The sequence below is a fragment of the Tamandua tetradactyla genome, chromosome 7 (assembly GCF_023851605.1).
Source record: "Tamandua tetradactyla isolate mTamTet1 chromosome 7, mTamTet1.pri, whole genome shotgun sequence".
NCBI lineage: Eukaryota > Metazoa > Chordata > Mammalia > Pilosa > Myrmecophagidae > Tamandua > Tamandua tetradactyla.
In genome coordinates, this window is record NC_135333.1 from 34,904,096 (window position 1) to 34,924,871 (window position 20,776).

General features: G+C 39.0%; 1 protein-coding gene across 2 annotated transcripts in view; it reads left to right on the forward strand.

Annotated features, from left to right (window-relative positions):
• MEI1 (meiotic double-stranded break formation protein 1) overlaps positions 1-20,776 on the forward strand; it is a 211,447-nt gene that overhangs the window by 60,800 nt on the left and 129,871 nt on the right. For both annotated transcript variants that reach the window (XM_077169009.1, XM_077169010.1), the window contains exons 8-11: positions 9,932-10,046; positions 11,144-11,260; positions 12,304-12,403; positions 12,531-12,665. In XM_077169009.1, the coding sequence (XP_077025124.1) occupies positions 9,932-10,046; positions 11,144-11,260; positions 12,304-12,403; positions 12,531-12,665 (467 nt within the window). The remainder of the gene's footprint in view (positions 1-9,931; positions 10,047-11,143; positions 11,261-12,303; positions 12,404-12,530; positions 12,666-20,776) is intronic.

A 20,776-nucleotide genomic window follows, 5' to 3' on the forward strand; every position in this document is an offset into this window, starting at 1 on the left:
CCACACCCCTGGGAGTCATGTTGCACGTAGACAGAGGGAGGGTGGTGAGTTTGCTTATTGTTTTGGCTGGAGAGAGAGGCCACATCTGAGCAACAAAAGAGCTTCTCCTGGGGATGACCCTTAGGCCTAATTTTAAGTAGCCTTGACCTATCCTTTGTGGGGTTAAGTTTCATATGAACAAACCCCAAGACTGGGGGCTCAGTCTATAGCTTTGGTTGTCCACACTGCTTGTGAGAATATCAAGAATTCAACTTGGGGAAGTTGAATTTTCCCCCTTTCTCACCATTCCCCGAAGGGGACTTTGCAAATATTTTTTTATTCAGTGTTCAAATCACTCTGGGATTTATCAGGGCATCACTCTGGACAAACCCAGAAAATCTTATGTCATACTCAAGGTTCCATGTACTTATGGTGTTCAATTAAGCTGTCTACATAAGTTATGTTAGGAAATGCACTGATCAAAATATAAATTTTGTACCAAATAAACATTTTTTGCTTTAGTCTCACACATAAGTTGAAATTTTAAAATATTAATTGCTATCTATTCTCACCAGCCTTCAGTAATGACATTCCTTTGTTCTTCCTCATGCAAAAACATTTTTTTTAATTTGTAGATTTAGTCACTATCATTATACACTCCAGGCATTCCTAGATTATACATCTCAGTTTTTATCGTCTATCTTTCTTTCCAATTTCATTTGTGCCCCCAGCCCTCCTCCCTCTATCATTCTCACATCCAGCGTCATTCAGTGTTTTAACATAACTGTATTACAGTTAGGTAGTATTGTGCTGTCCATTTCTGAGTTTTTACATTCAGTCCTGTTGCACAATCTGTATCCCTTCAGCTCCAATTCCCCCATATCTTACCCTATTTCTCTCTCCTGATGCTCTCTATTACCAACGAAGTTCTCCAAGTTTATTCACTAATGTCCGTTCATAGCAGTGAGATTATACAGTATATGTCCTTTTGTTTCTGGCTAATCTCACTCAGCATAATGTTCTTAAGGTCCATTCATGTTGTTACATACTTCATTCTGTCTTACAGCTGCATAATATTCCACTGTATGTATATACCACAGTTTGTTTAGCCACTCATCTGTTGATGGACATTTTGCCTGTTTCCATCTCTTCGCAATTGTAAATAATGCTGCTATAAACTTGGTGTGTAAATGTCCATTTATGTCCTTGCCCTCATATCCTCTGAGTAGATACCTAACAATGGTATTGCCGGGTCATATGGCAATACTACATTTAGCTTTTTGAGGAACTGCCAAACTGCCTTCCACAGTGGTTGCACCCTTTGACATTCCCACCGACAGTGGATAAGTGTGCCTCTTTCTCCACATCCTCTCCAGCACTTGTCATTTTCTGTTTTATTGATAATGGCCATTCTGGTGGGTGTGAGATGATATCTCATTGTGGTTTTGATTTGCATTTCTCTCATAGCCAGGGAAGTTGAGCATCTCTTCATGTACCTTCTGGCCATTTCTATTTCCTCTTCTGAGAAGTGTCTGTTCAAGTCTTTTGCCCATTTTGTAATTGGGTTAGCTGTCTTTTTGTTGTTGAGTTGAACAATCTCTTTATAAATTCTGGATACTAGACCTTTATCCGATATGTCGTTTCAAAATATTGTCTCCCATTGTGTAGGCTGTTTTTTACTTTCTTGACGAAGTTCTTTGATGCACAAAAGTGTTTAATTTTGAGGAGTTCCCATTTATTTATTTCTTTGTTCAATGTTGCTTTGGGTGTAAGGTCTAGAAACCTACCTCCTAGTATAAGGTTTATAAGATATTTCCCTACATTTTCTTCTAACAGTTTTATGGTCTTAGATCTAATGTTTAAGTCTTTGATCCATTTTGAGTTAACTTTTGTATAGGGTATGAGATATGGGTCCTCTTTCATTCTTTTGCATATGGATATCCAGTTCTCTAGGCACCATTTATTGAAGAGACTGTTCTGTCCCAGGTGAGTTGGCTTGACTGCCTTATCAAAGATAAATTGTCCATAGATGAGAGGGTCTATATCTGAACACTCTATTTGATTCCATTAGTCAATATATCTATCTTTATGCTAGTACCATGCTGTTTTTGACCACTGTGGCTTCATAATATGCCTTAACGTCAGGTAGCATGAGACCTGACATTTTTGAGTGTTGATCTTGTAACCTGCCACTTTGCTGTACTCATTTATTAGCTCTAGTAGTTTTGCTGTGGATTTTCCAGGGTTTTCGACATATAGTATCATATCATCTGCATACAGTTAGAGTTTTACTTCTTCCTTTCCAATCTTGATGCCTTGTAGTTCTTTTTCTTGTCTAATTGCTCTGGCTAGAACTTCCAACACAATGTTGAATAACAGTGGTGATAGTGGACATCTTTGTCTTGTTCCTGGTCTTAGGGGGGAAAGTTTTCAGTTATTCCCCATTGAGAATGATGTTAGCTGTGAATTTTTCATATATTCCCTTTATCATTTTGAGGAAATTCCCTTCTATTCCTATCCTTTAAAGCATTTTCAACAGGAAAGGATGTTGAATTTTGTCAGATGCCTTTTCTGCATCAATTGAGATGATCATGTGATTTTTCTGCTTTGATTTGTTGATATGGTGTATTACATTAATTGCTTTTCTTATGTTGAACCATCCTTGCATACCTGGGATGAATCCTACTTGGTCATGATGTATAATTCTTTTAATGTGTTGCTGGATTCGATTTGCTGGAATTTTGTTGAGGATTTTTGCATCTATATTCATTAGAGAGATTGGTCTGTAGTTTTCTTTTTTTGTAATATCTTTGTCTGGCCTTGGTATGAAGGTGATTTGGCTTGGTAGAATGGATTAGGGAGCTTTACCTCCTCTTTAATATTTTTGAAGAGTTTAAGCAGGATTGGTACTAATACTTTCTGGAATGTTTGGTAGAATTCACATGTGAAGCCATCTGGTCCTGGACTTTTCTTTTTTGGTAGCTTCTTAATAACTAATTCAGTTCCTTTACTTGTGACTGATTTGTTGAGATGGTCTATTTCTTCTTGAGTCAAAGTTGGTTGTTCATGCCTTTGTAGAAAGTTCTCCATTTCATCTACATTGTCTGGTTTATTAGCATAAAGTTGTTCATAGTGTCCTGTCATTACTTCCTTTATTTCTGTGGGGTCGGTGGTTATGTCTCCTCTTCCATTTCTGATCTTATTGATTTGCAACCTCTCCCTTCTTCTTTTTGTCAATCTTGCTAAGGGTCTCTCCGTCTTACTGATTTTCTCATAGAACCAGCTTCTGGTTTTATTGATTTTCTCAATAGTTTTCATATTCTCAATTTAATTTATTTCTGCTCTAATCTTCATTATTTCTTTCCTTTTGCTTGCCTTGGAGTTACTTTGCTGTTCTTTCTTTACTTCTTCCAAGGGGACAGTTAATTCCTCGATTTTTTGCCCTTTCTTCTTTTTTGATATTGGCATTTAGGGCAATAAATTTCCCTCATAGCACTGCTTTTGCTGCACCCCATAAGTCTTTTTTTTTCAAAGTGGAATGAAATTGTTTATTGGCAGGTTCAGTGGCTTAAGGGTTACAGCTAAAAATACAAAGTTGCATCCCATAAGTTTTGATATGTTGTATTTTCAATTTCATTTGCCTTAAGGTATTTACTGATTTCTCTTGTGATTTCTTCCTTGACCCACTGGTTGTTTAAGATTATGTTGTTGAGACTCCATATATTTGTGAATTTTCTGGCACTCTACCTGTTATTGATTTCCAGCTTCGTTCCTTTATGACCTGAGAAAGTGTTTTGTCTGATTTCAGTCTTTTTAAATTTATTGAGTCTTGCTTTGTGACCCAGCGTATGGTCTATCCTTGAGAATGATCCATGAGTACTTGAGAAAAGGTGGATCTCCTGCTGTTGTGTGGTGTAATGTTCTATAAATGTCTGTTAAGTGTAGCTCTTTTATTTTATTATTCAAATTCTCTGTTTCTTTATTGATCCTCTGTCTAGATGTTCTGTCCATTGATGAGAGCAGGGAATTGAAGTCACCAACTATTATGGTAGATGTGTTTATTTCTCTTTTCAGTGTTTGCCGCATGTATTTTGGAGCACTCTGGTTCGGTGCATAAATATTTATGATTGTTATGTCTTCTTGTTGAATTGTTCCTTTTATTAATACATGGTGTCCTTCTTTGTCTCTTTTAACTCTTTTACATTTGAAGTCTAATTTGTTGGATATTAGTATAACTACTCCTGCTCTTTTTAGATTGTTATTTGCATGAAATATCTTTTCCCAGCCTTTCACTTTCAACCTATGTTTGTCCTTGGATCTAAGACGTGTTTCCTGTTGACAGCATATAGATGGGTCCTGTTTTTTAATCCATTCTACCAGTCTATGTCTTTTGATTGGGGAGTTTAATCCATTAACATTTAGCATTATTCCTGTAAGGGCAGTACTTTCTTCTACCATTTTGCCTTTTGGATTTTATATGTCATATCTGATTTTCCTTCTTTTTACCTTTACTCATAGTCTTCCTTTCTACACTCTTCTCCACACCTCTCTCTGCTGTGTTTTCCTATCTGTGTCTAGTGCTCCCTTTAGTATTTCTTGCAGAGCCAGTCTCTTGGTTACAGAGTCTCTCAGTGATTTTTTTTTGTCAGAAAATGTTTTAATTTCTCCCTCATTTTTGAAGAACAGTTTTGCTGGATATAGAATTCTTGGTTGGCAGTTTTTCTCTTTTAGTAATTTTAATATATCATCTCACTGTCTTCTTGCCTCCATGGTTTCTGCTGAGAGATCTATGCATAGTCTTATTGGGCTTCCCTTGTATGTGATGGATTGCTTTTCTCTTGCTGCTTTCAAGATTCTCTCTTTCTGTTTGACCTTTGACATTCTGATTAGTAAGTACATCTATTTGGATCTGTTCTCTTTGGGGTATGCTGCACTTCTTGGATCTGTAATTGTAAGTCTTTCATAAGAGTTGGAAAATTTTCAGTGATAATTTCCTCCATTAGTTTTTCTTTTCCTTCTCCCTTCTCTTCTCCTTCTGGGACACCCAGAACACATATATTCATGCTCTTCATATTGTCATTCAGTTCCCTGAGTCCCTGCTCATATTTTTCCATTTTTTCCTTGTATTTTCTTTTGCTTGTTGGATTTCACATGTTCTGTCCTCCAGTTCACTAATCCTATCTCTGCCTCTCAAAATCTAAGATCATAGGTTTCCATTGTTTTTTTCATCTTTTCTACTGTGCCTTTCATTCCTGTAAGTTCTGTGATTTGTTTTTTCAGACTTCCAATTTCTTCTTTTTGTTCATTCTTTGCCTTCTTTATATCCTCCCTCAGTTCACTGATTTGGTTTTTGATGAGGTTTTCCATGTCTGTTCATACATTCTGAATTAATTGTTTCAACTCCTGTATCTCATTTGAATTGTGGTGTGTTCCTATGACTGGGCCATATCTTCAATTTTCCTGGTGTGGTTTATTGTTTTTTGCTGGTGTCTAGGCATTTAATTACCTTAATTAGTTTATTCTGGAGATTGTTTTCACTTCTTTTACCTGGGGTTTTCTTGCTGGATGAAGTTGTTGTCTATCTGTTCTTTGACATTCAGTTCAGCATTTTCTGGACCTCTAGTTTAGGTTTTGTTTAACAGAGGAGAATTTTTCAGTTCTTGTTTTCTTGTTCCTTGCCCTGCCTGTATGGTGCCTTTTTCCTCCACCCTTAGGAGGGTCTACTTAGGTATTATAGACCCCAGCCGGATTTTTCCAGACCAAAATTGCCTCCTGTCAGGAGGAAAGAGTCATCTGCGTCGGTTTTCCCTGAGTGTGAGAACCAGCAGGTTGAAAGACTTTCCTGTGAAGTCTCTGGACTCTGTTTTTCTTATCCTGCCCAGTATGTGGCACTTTGTTTTTCTTATCCTGCCCAGTATGTGGCATTTCTGCCTGCAGGTCCCATCAGCATAAGATGATGCGGTACCTTTAACTTTGGCAGACTCTCCCTGTTGGGGGTGTGGTGGAGACAGAGGAGAGGTTGTAGGCTGGTTTAAATGGCTTCCAATTACCAAGCCCTGGGGTCTGAATTCCTTGAAGGAGGTATTCCACCTGAGTTGGGCCTCACCCCTCCCCTGGGGAGGGCACGGGCTCTAAACAAGCTCTCAGAGAAGCTTGTTTCTACCAATGCCTGTGGCAGTTGCAGCCTGAGAAGCTCTTCCACTGTATCCAAAGGCAGCCAAACCTCTGTAGAAGCACAGCCATGAAAACCTGTTTCTTTTTTTTCCTTTTTCTGTCAGCCCTGCCCCCTTGGTGCCTTGGCAAAAATCAGCGATCTCTGCTTTGACCAGGTTCACCTGAGCTGGGGCCCTATTTTTAGTAGTCAGAATTTGTTAATTAATTCCACACTTGAAGCTTAGTTGTGCTCTGCCCCTGCTGCTGGTAAAGTCCCTTTCCTTTCCCTCTGGGAAGGAGCATGTGGGGGAGGGGCACAAGCTGCTGCAGTTCAGGGAACTTATGGTTCTGGGGGGTGGGGGTGCTCGCAAATGGTCCAGCTGGTCCAGACTGGGGTACGCGTGTGTCTGGTCACTGATTTGGCCCCAGGAGCTGTTCTGTACTGTTCCTCATTATTTAGTAGCTGTTCTGGAGGACGACCTAAATCCCACACCTTGCTAAGCTGCCATCTTCTAAATAATAGTTTGATGCAATATTTTTAAAAATAAAAATTAATTTTAAAAAATCCACAATGATCAAAGTATCAAAATTTTAATTAAAGACATCCCACCTTGTTTTCTTATACTTTCGTTCTGGCACTTTTGTGATTGCCAGGGTCATTTTGTGATTGTTGTTCCTTCCTGCTAAAGATCAACTTGTTGTGCTTGCTTCGGCGGCACATATACTAAAATAAAGATCAACTTGTTCTCCAAAGATTCAGGTCCTTGGGAATATGCTACTGTCTTAGTTTCCTGGCTGTAATCATACATGCCATGAAATGGGTTGGCTGAAACAATGGGAATTTATTGGTTCACAGATTTGAGCCTAGGAGAAGTCCAAAATCAAGGTACAGGCAAGGCAATACTTTCTCCCTGAAGACTTGGCGTTGTGGGGCTGGCTGTCAGCAATCCTTGGCTCCTTAGCTTTTCCATCACATGGCAGTGTGCATGGTGGCATCTTCTTTCTCTTCCAGTTCTGTTGACTTCTAGCTCCTTGCTTTCTTGTGGCTTTTTCTTTGCGACCTTCTCCTTAAGGCCTCTGGTAATAGGATTAAAATATCTTGATTCAGTTGCCCACACCTTAACTAAAAATAACATCTTCTAAATGGCCTGTTTACAATGGGTTCACACCCACAGGCATGGATTAAGATTAAGAACATGGTTTTCTGAGGTGCATAATTCAAAAGCTGCCAAAGTTTGTGTTCATGCTGTTGCATTGTTGATTCATTCATTTAGTGAAGTACCTGCTGAACACTAATGTCAGGCACTCGGAAAACTGTGATATGTAAACAGACAAGTTTCTTGCTCTTGCACACTTTATAGTCTAGTGAGGGAGGCAAATCATAAACAAGTAAATGAACGAGCAAAGTAGTTGCAGGTTGTGTTAAGTGCCATGAATGAAATAAAGAGGAGACAATAGAATTCAGCAGAAGAAGCCATCTACAGGTTGAATGGACAGGCAGGGTCTCTCTGAAGAGCTGACCTTTAAATTGATATTTGAAGATGGAAAATAATCCAGTGATGTGAAGAGGGGGTAAGAAAGCATTCTGGGCAAAGGCAACAGGAAGGAAAGATTAAGGAAAGGGAAGAGCTTGATGTATTCTAGAAACAGAAGAGAAGGCAGCTGGATGGGACAGTAGGTAAGAAGTGTGGGAAAACAGCCCAAGATCAAGCTAGAGATTAAGTAGGGGCAGGTCATGCAAGCCCTGTTAGGTCATGGTAAGTAATTAGGATTTTTTAAAGGTAGATTTTCATAATTAATTTTGTTTATGATGATAAAATCAGGTTTAGAGTGTTTTTTCAGTATGATAAGGAAGGAATATGAATTTTAAAACATAAGCAAAATAATCACTATTTTACTTAATGGAGAAATGTATTTATTTGATTTTAAGACATTTCATTTTTTTACAGTTTAAGACCTCTTAATTGGTAGCTATCTTACCATCAGTAGTGTATCATAATTAATTTTTCTTTCTAAGTGGCACATAAAATAATTGTTTATGTTATAGTCAATGGCATCTTAAGATAAAAATACAGTATGTTATTTCCTTTATAAAAAGGGAAAAGATATAAATTAGTATCTAGAAACTCCCTTACATAATAGCAGAGAAGCTGTTTATGTGTCCATCTGTAGGTTCAGTATGACTGAGATGGATTTAAGCTTGTACCCCTCAGTTACATCTCTACCAGACATGGGTGTGACTTGGTCCCTTCCTCTGAAGCTCTAAAATCAGGTGCATTCATCTTTTTTTTCTGGTGGTATATGTTCTACCGGATATTCCCCCCCCCATCCCCCCAAAGGCCAGTTTCTACAACACTGAAATATGTTGTTGCAGTTAATCCTTTCCTTGATTTTCTGAAAGTGTTGTTGGGACTAATAGCCAGGGTGTCCAGTAGGAGTCTGGATTTTATTCAGAGTGCAATGAGAATTCATTGAAGGATTTTGAGTGGAAGAGTAATCTGATCTAAAATTTTATATTTGGATTTGACTGACAAGATCCTGTGTGGCTGGGGGAGCAAATAACCTCTCTGAACTTTCATATCTGTGTAAATGGGGATTCTAGTAGAACCGTCCATTGTTACGTACAGGATTATAGCAAACATCAAAACCAGATGAGGGCTCTTTTTAGTGGCACCTTGGAGGCAATCAGCTGCTGTAGGATGAAGCTGAACATCTTCCCAGCCACTGGTGGCCAGAAGCCCATTTCAGTGTATAATGAACACATACTTAATACTTTTGATGAGGAGTGCATGGCCACAGAAAGTGCTGCTGATGCTCTAGGTGAAGAGTGGAGGGATTTTGTTGTCCAAATCAGTGGTGAAAACAACAAACAAGGTTTTCCCATGAAGCAGGGTGTCTTGACCCAGGGACATGTCGTACCTGTTACCGAGTAAGAGTGTTCCTGATGTAGACCAAGAAAATCTGGAGAAAGAAAGTGCAAATCTGTTCAGGGTTGCATTGTGGATGCCAGTCTTAAGTGTTCTCAATTTGGTTATAATAAACAAAGGAGAGAATGCTGTGTCTTCTTGCCTGGGGCCCTAAAGAGTTAACTGAATCTGCTAATTTTTCAATCTTTCTAAGGAAAAGATTCTAAAGAAGATGATGTCCACCTCTATTTTGTGAGAAATCTCCTGAACAAAGAAGGTAAAAAACTCAGGACCAAAGCACCCAAGATTCAGCATCTAACTACTCTTTGTGTCCTACAGCACAAACATCAACATATCACTATGAAGAAACAACATACTAAGAAAAATAAGGCCACACAATATGCTAAACTTTTGGCTGAGAGAATGAAGATAAATGCCAGAAATGAATTGTCAAGAGACAGAGTCTGTTCTCTGTGAAAGATTCTACCTCTGAGTCCAGTAAAAAATAAGATTTTCTAAGAGTAAAAAGTAAATAAGATTAGATATTTTAAAAAGAACAACAACAACAACAACAACAAAAAAAACAGATGAGAGCTTGGAAGTACTTTTGTCAGTGAAGGCCTGAGCACTTCTTGGTAATGATTTTAGTGTTCTTTGAATGCCACTGGTGGATTTTACATTGTGTCCTTTTGTTCTGTTTCTGACTTGCTGCTGTTCACACTCTTTTTCATAATCCATGACCTCTTTTTCTGAGCATCATCCTTGTGCCTGGTGCTGTATGGTGCTTAAGGAATTCTGAACAAAATTAGGCTACTGTGCCGAGGCATTTATACCCGTCCTCTCTGGACTTTTCAATGTGACTGAAACTCTTTTTTTCCTGCCTGTTCCTTCAGCTTCTCCTCTCTAGAGATGAGACTCTGCAGGTGGCCAGTGCCCACTGTATAACTGCTGTGCTGGTCCATTCTCCTGCGAAACATGCTCCAGCCTTCATCCATGCTGACATCCCAGGTAGGAGGCCCTTCTAACCTTCTTCAAGGACCCTACAGTTCTGATATGAGACTTGAGGCTCCCAGCAGGAGCAGCTGCAGCAGCTCTGTCAGGGGTTCTTCAATAATCCTTACTGGAGGAATGGAGTGATGATAAGTTCAGTTGTACATGAAAGACTCTTGGAAACAGGCCTCATGAAATCTGACTCTTTTTTTTTAACATGAGTAGGCACTTGGAATCAAACCCGGATCTACAGCATGACAGGCGAGAATTCTGCCACTGAGCCACTGTTGCACCACCCGAAATCTGACTTTTTTTGTCACAAATTTCTTGTATGACCTTGAGCAATTTATTACTGATCTTTATCATTTTCTTTCCCATCTGGGAAATGATAGTATGGTGGACAGACCTATGGATCAGGAAAGCAGAGGGCAATAATGTTTCTTTTTTTTTTTTTTTTTTAAAGGAAAGACAGAGAGAAGGAAGGAAGGATAGAAGGAAGGAAGGAAGGAAGAAAGGGAAACATTTTTAAACATTTTCTTGTTTTATTGTATTCTGTTTCTCCGTTTTTGTTACATGGGCTGGGGCCGGGAATCGAACCGAGGTCCTCCGGCATAGCAGGCAAGCACTTTGCCCGCTGAGCCACCGCGGCCCGCCCGCAATAATGTTTCTTGAGGGCCTGTTATGAGCCAGAAAGTATGCCCCAAGGCACATTGCAAATATGTCACATTTAGGTCCTCTTCTTTGCTGTTTTTTGGATAAGGAAATTGAGGATCAGTGAAGGGAAGTAAATGGCTTAAATTGAGAAGGTGGTCATTGGCAGAAATGAGATGTAGAATAAAGTCTCTCCGGAACCTAAATCCCCTTTTCTCTGCAACATACCACTTCCCCTAAGAATTAGGAGACCTGAGTTACAGACTCACTTCTACCACTAACAGTCCCTCTCTCTGGGCCAGTTTCCTCATCTGTGAACTGATGATCATGTCTCGTGGAGAGGTGTGTGAACAGACCAGATAACAGGAGTGAGATGCTGAATAAGTTCTAGGCACAAGCATTAGTTAAAGCGATCGTAATCACACAATTGTTGTTTATTGTTTTCTCCCCTTCTCCTTTGCCAGAGTTCCTCTTTGAGCATCTTTCCTCATCCAGTGAAATGCTTATCTGGTCCATCTACAACTGCTTGATACTCTTGGCAGAAGAGCCACTCTTCTTTTCCAAATGCCACACGGTGTACGGTTGGTAGTGGGAGTCCTGTGTTAGCTCTGGGGTGGGTGGACAGCAGTCCAAAGTTGGGTAGCAGTAATGGGGACCAACCTTCTACATTGGAGAAGGGGTGTTGGGTCTGGTGATTTCCATCAGCCCAAACTGATTACCAGATTCCATGTTTTGACGTTTAAATGGTTCTGCTCTTCACTAATTAGGTTCTGCTCTCCACTAACAGTAGTAGATCTGTTTCGACTCTGCAGCTACAGAAGGGCACTCCTGTTAGCTCATAATGAATTCCTGTTGCACTTTAAGAACAGCTTTTAGTGTTACTCAGCCTTTTCTGTGTCCTAGATATCTATCCAGTTAGTCTCTAAGTTTTGTTTATTTAACCTTCAAAGTTTCTTGAAAATGTCCCTTCCTCCTCTTTCCTGGTGATACCTTCATTATTCTAGGACTTTTTATATCATGTCCGGGTTTTTATCATAGCCTTTTGATTAAACACATTCAGTGATTTATTATATATTCTCTGCTCCTGTTCTATGCCAGGCACCATGCTTGGACCTAGAGATTTAAAGATACATATAATGTAGTCCCTGCATTCATGGAGCTTGCACTCAGGGAGGGAAGAGAAAGCTGTAAGCAAGCAATTTCAGTGCAAGATTATTAGAGCTCTGTTAGAGGGAAGAACAGGGCCTGTGAGAGCTCAGGGAAGGCCCATAACCTGAGTGGATCATGGAAAGCTCCCTGGAAGACTGGTTCTTCAAGGAGGAACAGGAGTGTGCCAAGTGGAGAAGTCATGATTTTGTCAGTAGGCATTCACTGAATGAATACCTTGAGTGCCAGGGCTTGTGCTTCAGCTTGTGCTGGGTGTTGGAGAGGCTGAGGTGAAGCAAATCAGGGCCCATCTCAAAAATCTTGCCATCCAGTCCCACCAGTTCAGCCTTATCAAGGTCCCTTCCACAAGAGACCTCCAGCCAATATACACTGCCTAGAGCCTCTCCCCGCTCCTGGTGGGCAGAGAAGGAACTACAGCGTGCTGATCACTGGCATCTACCTTTCATCCCTGAGGTAGGGATTGAGGCAGTGGTGAGGAGCCTGCAGGGGAGCCTGAAGATGAACAATGCAGAACTGCACAAACAAGGCCTCCTGCTCTTTGCTGAGATCCTGACTCGGTGAGCAAAGTGGTGGAAAGTCAGTCCTGTAGGGGCCAGCTTGGAGAAGGAAAACGATGAAGAATTTGTTCCTGGTCAGGTCAGTGGTAGGAGTTCCCTCACCTGTTCCTCATTTACCTTTTTTCAGGCAACCAGAGGAGATCAAGCTGTTCACAAACTCAGCCATGTGTCGAGATGCTGGTTGTGCCCTCCAGGAGGCAGTGAACAGCCCCATACTGGAGGTGGCAGCTGAGGCAGTGAAGGCTGCTTCTGCCTTTCTGAGGTGAGAGAGCCAGTCAAGCTGATCTTTCCACCCCTGCATGAACCTGAGGCCCTTGCAGGGCCAAGACAGCTGAGCCAGAGCAGCTTCCAGGAATCACTTGCTCTTTAGCCCTGGGAAATTTACTTGAATTATTTCTTTTCTCTACACGATTCACTCTGTTGTCTCTTTCTGAAAATCCTATTCAGTTCCTTCTCTGCCCACCAGGAGCGGGGAGAGGCTCTAAGGCAGTGTATATTGGCAGGAGGTCTCTTGTGGAAGGGACCTTGATAAGGCTGAACTGGTGGGACTGGATGGCGAGATCTTTGAGATGGGCCCTGATTTGCTTCACCTCAGCCTCTCCAACACCCACTATTGGACCTCCTGGATTGGTCATCGAATTTTGTTTTCTGACATTTTTCCACCTTTTTGTCCTTATATTCTAATTTCTTGATCAAGTCAAGATTTTCTTGATTTTTATTTCCAACACTCCTATTAAGGGTCTTATTTCTGCTTTCTTATTTTTTGTTTGGAGGAGCTCTCTTCAGTTCTCTGAATGTTTCTATTTTTTAATAGCATTTTGTTCTGTATTGATTTCATGGATGAGAAACTTTTTCTTATCCCTCTGAAGAGTATTTTGTTGAAGTTTTCCGTTTCCTTTGCAGTCTCCTTTAAATTGCTTTTTAGTTTTTTTTTTTTTTTTAATCTCTCTCATTGCCAAAACATTTTTTAGATGTCCGGTGATCTTTGGCTGTCTTATACTTGAAGATGGAGCACTAAAAAGCTGACAGGAAGTTTTTTGTATGAGTGGGGCTTGGCAACTATGAATTTCATTAAGGAGCTATTCGCTGGGCCATTTTCTTGGGAAACACTTGATGTCAGTATCTTTAGGTCTTTCTCTTACTCTGTTAGATTACCAGATGAGACTTTGCAGTCTCCTGCATGGAGGCCCAAAGCCTGGTTGTCAAAGTTCTGGGAGCCCAGTGGGGGTTCTCAACATTCAATATATAAACTTGACCTAATCCCTCTGTATTGTTTTTCCTATCAGCAATCCAGAGACCCTCTGTTTTACCATCTTTAAAGAATAAATATCTGGCTTCTGCCAGGATTTAGGGAAGGTCAGGTGCTTGCGTATGCATAAAAGGGGAAGAAAACTGGAGGTCCAATTGCTCTTAAACAAATCTGCAACACGTCTTTCTATTTTTAGTCCAGATGTCACCCCTGCTTCCAAAGGTATGTGGCACCACTAATTCCTGTGCATTTTGGAGGGAGCAAATCAGGTTAATTCTTGGCTTTTTCCACTGCTGGCATAGGATTTAGCTTTCATAGATCTGCTAAGTCAGTTCTTCCAAAATGTTTGGTTCTCATCTATTGTGTTTTCTTTGTCCTTTTTTTTCAATCTGTTTAATTTCATTTTGGAAAGAAGCAGCAGAGTAAATGCACGTGTTGAATCCATCATCTTTAACCAGAAGCTGGCAGCTCTTTAGCACCTATTCTCTCTCTCGCTCTCTTTTTTTTATTAATATTTTTATTGTAAACAACAAACAAACATTCTTGACATACAAACATTCTATATGTGGTGTACAATCAATGGCTCTCAATATCATCACATAGTTGTGTATATATCACCATGATCTTTTTTTTCAACATTTGCGTTTTTCCAGCAAAAGAAATAAAAAGGAAAAAGAAAAAACTCATACATGCCGTAACCCTTACCCCTCCCTATCATTGACCACTAGTATGCAGTCTACTCAATTTATTTTACCCTTTGTTCCCCAATTATTTGCTTTTTTTATCCATAGTTTTTACTCATCTGTCCATACCGTAGATGAAGGAGCATCAGACACAATCACACAGTCACTGCAAAAGCTATATCATTATACAATCATCTTCAAGAAACATGATTACTGAAACATAGCTCTACTGTTTCAGGTACTTCCCTCAAAGATCAAATGTCCATAGATGAGAGGGTTTATATCTGAGCACTCTATTCGATTCCATTGGTCGATATATCTATCTTTATGCCAGTACCATGCTGTTTTGACCACTGTGGCTTCATAATATGCCTTAAAGTCCGGCAGCTTGAGACCTCCAGCTTCGTTTTTTTTCCTCAAGATACTTTTAGCAATTCGGGGCACCCTGCCCTTCCAGATAAATTTGCTTATTGGTTTTTCTATTTCTGAAAAGTAAGTTGTTGGGATTTTGATTGGTATTGCATTGAATCTGTAAATCAATTTAGGTAGAATTGACATCTTAACTATATTTAGTCTTCCAATCCATGAACACGGTATGCCCTTCCATCTATTTAGGTCTTCTGTGATTTCTTTTAACAGTTTTTTGTAGTTTTCTTTGTATAGGTCTTTTGTCTCTTTAGTTAAATTTATTCCTAAGTATTTTATTCTTTTAGTTGCAATTGTAAATAGAATTCGTTTCTTGATTTCCCCCTTAGCTTGTTCATTACTAGTGTATAGAAACACTTCATATTTTTGAATGTTGATCTTGTAACCTGCTACTTTGCTGTACTCATTTATTAGCTCTAGTAGTTTTGTTGTGGATTTTTCTGGGTTTTCGATGTATAGTATCATATCGTCTACAAACAGTGGTAGTTTTACTTCTTCCTTTCCAATTTTGATGCCTTGTATTTCTTTTTCTTGTCTAATTGCTCTGGCTAGAACCTCCAACACAATGTTGAATAATAGTGGTGATAATGGACATCCTTGTCTTGTTCCTGATCTTAGGGGGAAAGTTTTCAATTTTTCCCCATTGAGGATGATATTAGCTGTGGGTTTTTCATATATTCCCTCTCTCATTTTAAGGAAGTTCCCTTGTATTCCTATTCTTTGAAGTGTTTTCAACAGGAAAGGATGTTGAATCTTGTCAAATGCCTTCTCTGCATCAATTGAGATGATCATGTGATTTTTCTGCTTTGATTTGTTGATATGGTGTATTACATTAATTGATTTTCTTATGTTGAACCATCCTTGCATACCTGGGATGAATCCTACTTGGTCATGATGTATAATTCTTTTAATGTGTTGCTGGATTCGATTTGCTAGAATTTTGTTGAGGATTTTTGCATCTATATTCATTAGAGAGATTGGTCTGTAGTTTTCTTTTTTTGTAATATCTTTGCCTGGTTTTGGTATGAGGGTGATGTTGGCTTCATAGAATGAATTAGGTAGTTTTCCCTCCACTTCAATTTTTTTGAAGAGTTTGAGGAGAGTTGGTACTAATTCTTTCTGGAATGTTTGGTAGAATTCACATGTGAAGCCGTCTGGTCCTGGACTTTTCTTTTTGGGAAGCTTTTGAATGACTGATTCAATTTCTTTACTTGTGATTGGTTTGTTGAGGTCATCTATTTCTTCTTGAGTCAAGTTGGTTGTTCAGGTACTTCCCTCTAGCCACTCTAATACACCATAAACTAAAAAGGGATATCTATATAATGTATAAGAATACATTATCTATATATATCTATATAATGTCTAAGAATATCCAGGATAATCTCTCAATTCTGTTTGAAATCTCTCAGCCACTGACACTATTTTGCCTCATTTCTCTCTTTCCCCTTTTGGTCAAGAAGGTTTTCTTAATCCCTTGATGCTGAATTCCCTCTCATCCCAGGCTTTCTGTCCCACGTTGCCAGGGAGGTTTATACCTCCCGTGAAGAGGTGGGAAGGCAATGAGTTCATATGCTGTGTCTAGCCCTGGTTCTCTTAACACATTTTCATCTTGAATTCTCTCATAAATTCAGAGAGATTCAACTACCAGCTGTGTGTTGATGATGCCCAAATCTATAGTTTTGGCCTTAAGTGACTGTAGTAGTTTCCTACTGCCTCTGTAACAAATTACTACAAACTTGGTGGCTTAAAACAACAAAAAAATGTTCTTTCACAATTCTGGGCACCAGAAGTCTAAAATCAGTATCACTGGGTTGAAGTCAAGGTGTTAGCTGGGCCACTCCTTCTGAAGGCTCTGGGGGATAATCCATTCTTGCTTCTTACAGCTTCTGATGGCTGCTGACATTCTTTGGCCTGCAACCACATCACCACAATTGCTTCCTCCATCTTCACATGGCCTTCTACTCTGTGTATCTAGTCCCCCTCTGTTTTTCTTTTATAGAGACACTTATAATGGCATTTAGGGCCTACCTGGATGATCTCCTTATCTTAGAATCCTTAATTTAATCATATCTGCAAAAATTTTGCCATATATGGTAAAGGATTTAGGAATTAGGACCTCATATCTTTGGAGGCCACCCATCAGCCTGCTACAGTTTCCTCCAGAGCTCCAGATCACATTCCCAACTACCTGGTACCTCATTCTAGAAATTTCAAACTCAGTCTGCCTGTGCTGCCACCATACAGTGGAAAATACTCAATTTAGCATCTAAAGAAGATGTGAGTCCTGGTTCCACAGTTAATAATCAGTCTTCTCTCGCTTACTCTTCTTTCTGCTTCCTGAACACACCAAACTTACCCTGCTATTGGGCTTTTCTACTAATTGATTCCCCTGCCTAAAATAGTCTTCCCTTAAATCTTTGCATGACTGGCTTCTCATCATTCAGGTCTTAGTTCAGAGAGACTTTCTCTGATAGACAAATCTTATGGAGCTTATCAGTTTGCTACAGCACCTATCACACATTTGATGGTTCTTCTTTATTCATTTGTTTTCATTCTCCTTGCACTAGAATATGAGCTCTAAGTGATCAGGGACCTTTTTTTTTTTTCTCTTCACTGCTGTATCCTTACTTCTATTGGGTAGTCAGTATATGAATGAAGGTTGTTAAAATGGTGAGTCTCAGAGATTATAAGGCCAAGATGAGAGATTATCCCTTAGCAAGATGTTTGACATTTAACAAATAAAAGGAGAAAACCTACATTTAAATTTCTAACAATATATTCAAATAAAAAATGAAATAGTACTGAAGGGTTTATAATGAAAAGGGACAGTCCCCTACCCCATCCCCATTTCCTAAAGGAAACTAAACGAGCTCTTTTAGTTTTAGTTTTGTTGATTAGCTCCCTAAATCTAAACAATATACTTATAATCATGTTTTTTAACTTGTCAATTTAAGACTTTATCAACTCACTAGTATGAAAGATCAAGATATATCTCACATTATCCTGTCTTCTGTTCATCTTCTTGGCAAATTATTTTATTTAATAGCTTAGGACTTTTAAATAATATGCTTAAACTTATATTTCTTATTTCATCAATTTGAAACAGTATCTTTTGACTTGCCACTTGATAATATCCATTTGCGGATATTAGGACCTGAACTCTTCCTTTCCCTCTCCTTCCTATTTTCTACTTCTCAAGTTTAGTTGAATGTACCTTTAATTTTATATGATAAAGGTTGTTAATATTTATAGTCTCTTCCTTAAACCTATTTAAGTCTTTGTGATTTAACTATAAATTGGTTCTGAAAGTTGAAACAAAAATAGCATTTGCATTACAATAACAAGTATTAGCATTTACAGTATAATGATAAGTTGAAATTATATGCTTCATTCTCTAAAGTCTAACATAATTCTTGTGCCCCATCAAAGGAGCATGATCTTATTACCATGTCCAAACTGATTATCTTTTCTTATATTCCATCAGTCGCTCAAACTTTCCTTGTGTATATAACTTTGCCTCTAGGAGAACTTCTATAGAATAAGTTTCTGGGAGTGGAATTTCAGAGTTAAGGGAAATGAACATTTGTCAACATCGTTTCTTTTTTCCCAGCAGAATATTTTAAGATTTAATTAGAAAATATTTCAAAGATCAGGGACAAAAGGGACTAAAAGCTAAATGCAACATTTTAATCATATAAAAGTACTAAGATTGGTCTTAAAAACTGAATGAAAACTACATATATATGTATGCATTGTTAAATTACAGTTTTTATTTAAGCTCTGGCTTTCAGAAAAGCAATGATAGTTGGCTGCACTTGCCATGTAGAAAAAGATGCAACTCCTATTCTCAAAGAATTATGCAGTGCTGCTAACACCAAGACCAAGAGTATCAAAAGGCAAACCTGAAACCCATAGGCCCTACCTGTTCTTGGCATCAGAGCTACATTTTGGGGACATCAATTCAAAGGATTTGGTAAATTTAACCACATTATTGTGCTACAATCAGGTAGTATTAGCTATCCATTTCTGAATTTTTAAAATCAGTCCTGTTGCACAATCTGTATCCCTTCAGCTCCAATTACCCAATATCTACCGTATTTCTATCTCCTGATGACCTCTGTTCTTAACTGAAATTCTCAAGTTCATTCATTAATGTTAGTTCATATCAGTGAGACCATATAGTATTTGTCCTTTTGTTTCTGGCTAATTTCACTCATCATAATGTTCTCATGGTCCATTCAGGTTGTTGTGTGCTTCATGACTTTATTCTGTCTCAGAGTTGCATAATATTCCAGCATGTGTATATACCATAGCTTGTTTAGCCTCTCATCTGTTGATGGACATTTGGGCTGTTTCTATCTCTTGGCAATTGTGAATATTGCTGCTATAAAAATTGGTGTGCAAATGTCCATTTGTGTCCTTGCTCTCATGACCTCTGAATTGATACCTAGCAATGGTGTTGCCAGATCATATGCCAGTTCTATACTTAGCTTCCTGAGGAACTACCAAACTGCCTTCCACAGCGGTTGTACCATTTTACATGCCCACCAACAGTGGCTTCTTTATCCACATCCTCTCCAGTGCTTGTCATTTTCTGTTTATTGATAATGGCCATTCTGGTGGGTGTGAGATGATATCTCATTTACTTGAATTTCCATAATAGCCAGGGAAGTTGAGCATCCTTTCTTGTGCCTTTTAGCCATTTGTATTTCCTCTTCTGAGAAGTGTCTATTCGTGTCTTTTGCCCATATTTTCAAAATTGCCCATTTTCTACTTGGGTTGTTGGTCTTTTTGTTGTTGATTTGAACAATCTGTTTATATATTCTGAATAATAACCCCTTATTTGATATGTGGTTTCCAAATATCTCCCATTGTGTAGGCTTTCTTTTTACTTTCTTGACAAAGTTCTTTGATGCATAAAAGTGTTTAATTTTGAGGAGTTCCCATTTATCTATTTGTTTTTTCAATGCTCATGCATTGGAGTAAGATCTAGGAAACCAGCTCCTATTACAAGTTTTATAAGATATTTCCCTACATTTTCTTCTAAAAGTTTTATGGTTTTAGCTCTAATATTTAGGTCTTTGATGCATATAGGGTGTGAGATATGGATCCTCTTCCATTCTTTTGCATATGAATATCCAGTTCTCCAAGCACCATTTATTGAAGAGACTGTTCTGTCCCAGGTGAGTTGGCTTGACTGCCTTATCAAAGATTAATTGTTCATAAATGAGAGGGTCTATGTCTGAACATTCTGTTTGATTCCTGTTCTAGTTTGCTAGCTGCTGGAATGCAACACACCAGAGACGGTTTGGCTTTTAATAAAAGGGGATTTATTTTGTTAGTTCTTCAGAGGAAAGGCAGCTAACTTTCCACTGAGGTTCTTCCTTGTGTGGAAGGCACAGGATGGTCTCTGCTGGTCTTCTCTCCAGGCCCCTGGGTTCCAACAACTTTCCCTGGGGTGACCTCTTTCTGCATCTCCAAAGGCCTGGGCTGAGCTTGCGAGTGCTGAGATGAGGAATGCCGAGCTGCTTAGGCTGTGCTAAGTTGTGCTCTCTCATTAAAGCACCAGCCAATTAAGTCAAACATCACTCATTGCAGGAGACACGCCTCCTAGCCGATTGCAGATGTAATTAGCAACAGATGAGGTTCACATACCATTGGCTTGTGTCCGCAGCAATAAAACTAGGTACACTCACCTGGCCAAGTTGACAACTGAATCTACCTACCACAATTCCATTGGTCAGTATATCTATCTTTATGCCAGTACCATGCGGGGTGTTGACCACTGTAGCTTCGTAATACTCCTTACAGTCACGTAGTGTGAGACCTCCGACTTCAGTTTTCTTAATCAGCATATTTTTGGCTATTTGGGGCACCCTGCCCTTCCAGGTGAATTTGGTTATTGGTTTTTCTATTTCTGCAAAGTAAGTTTTTGGGATTTTAATTGGTATTACATTGAATCTATAAATCAATTTAGGGAGAACTGACATCTTAACTGTATTTAGTCTTTCAATC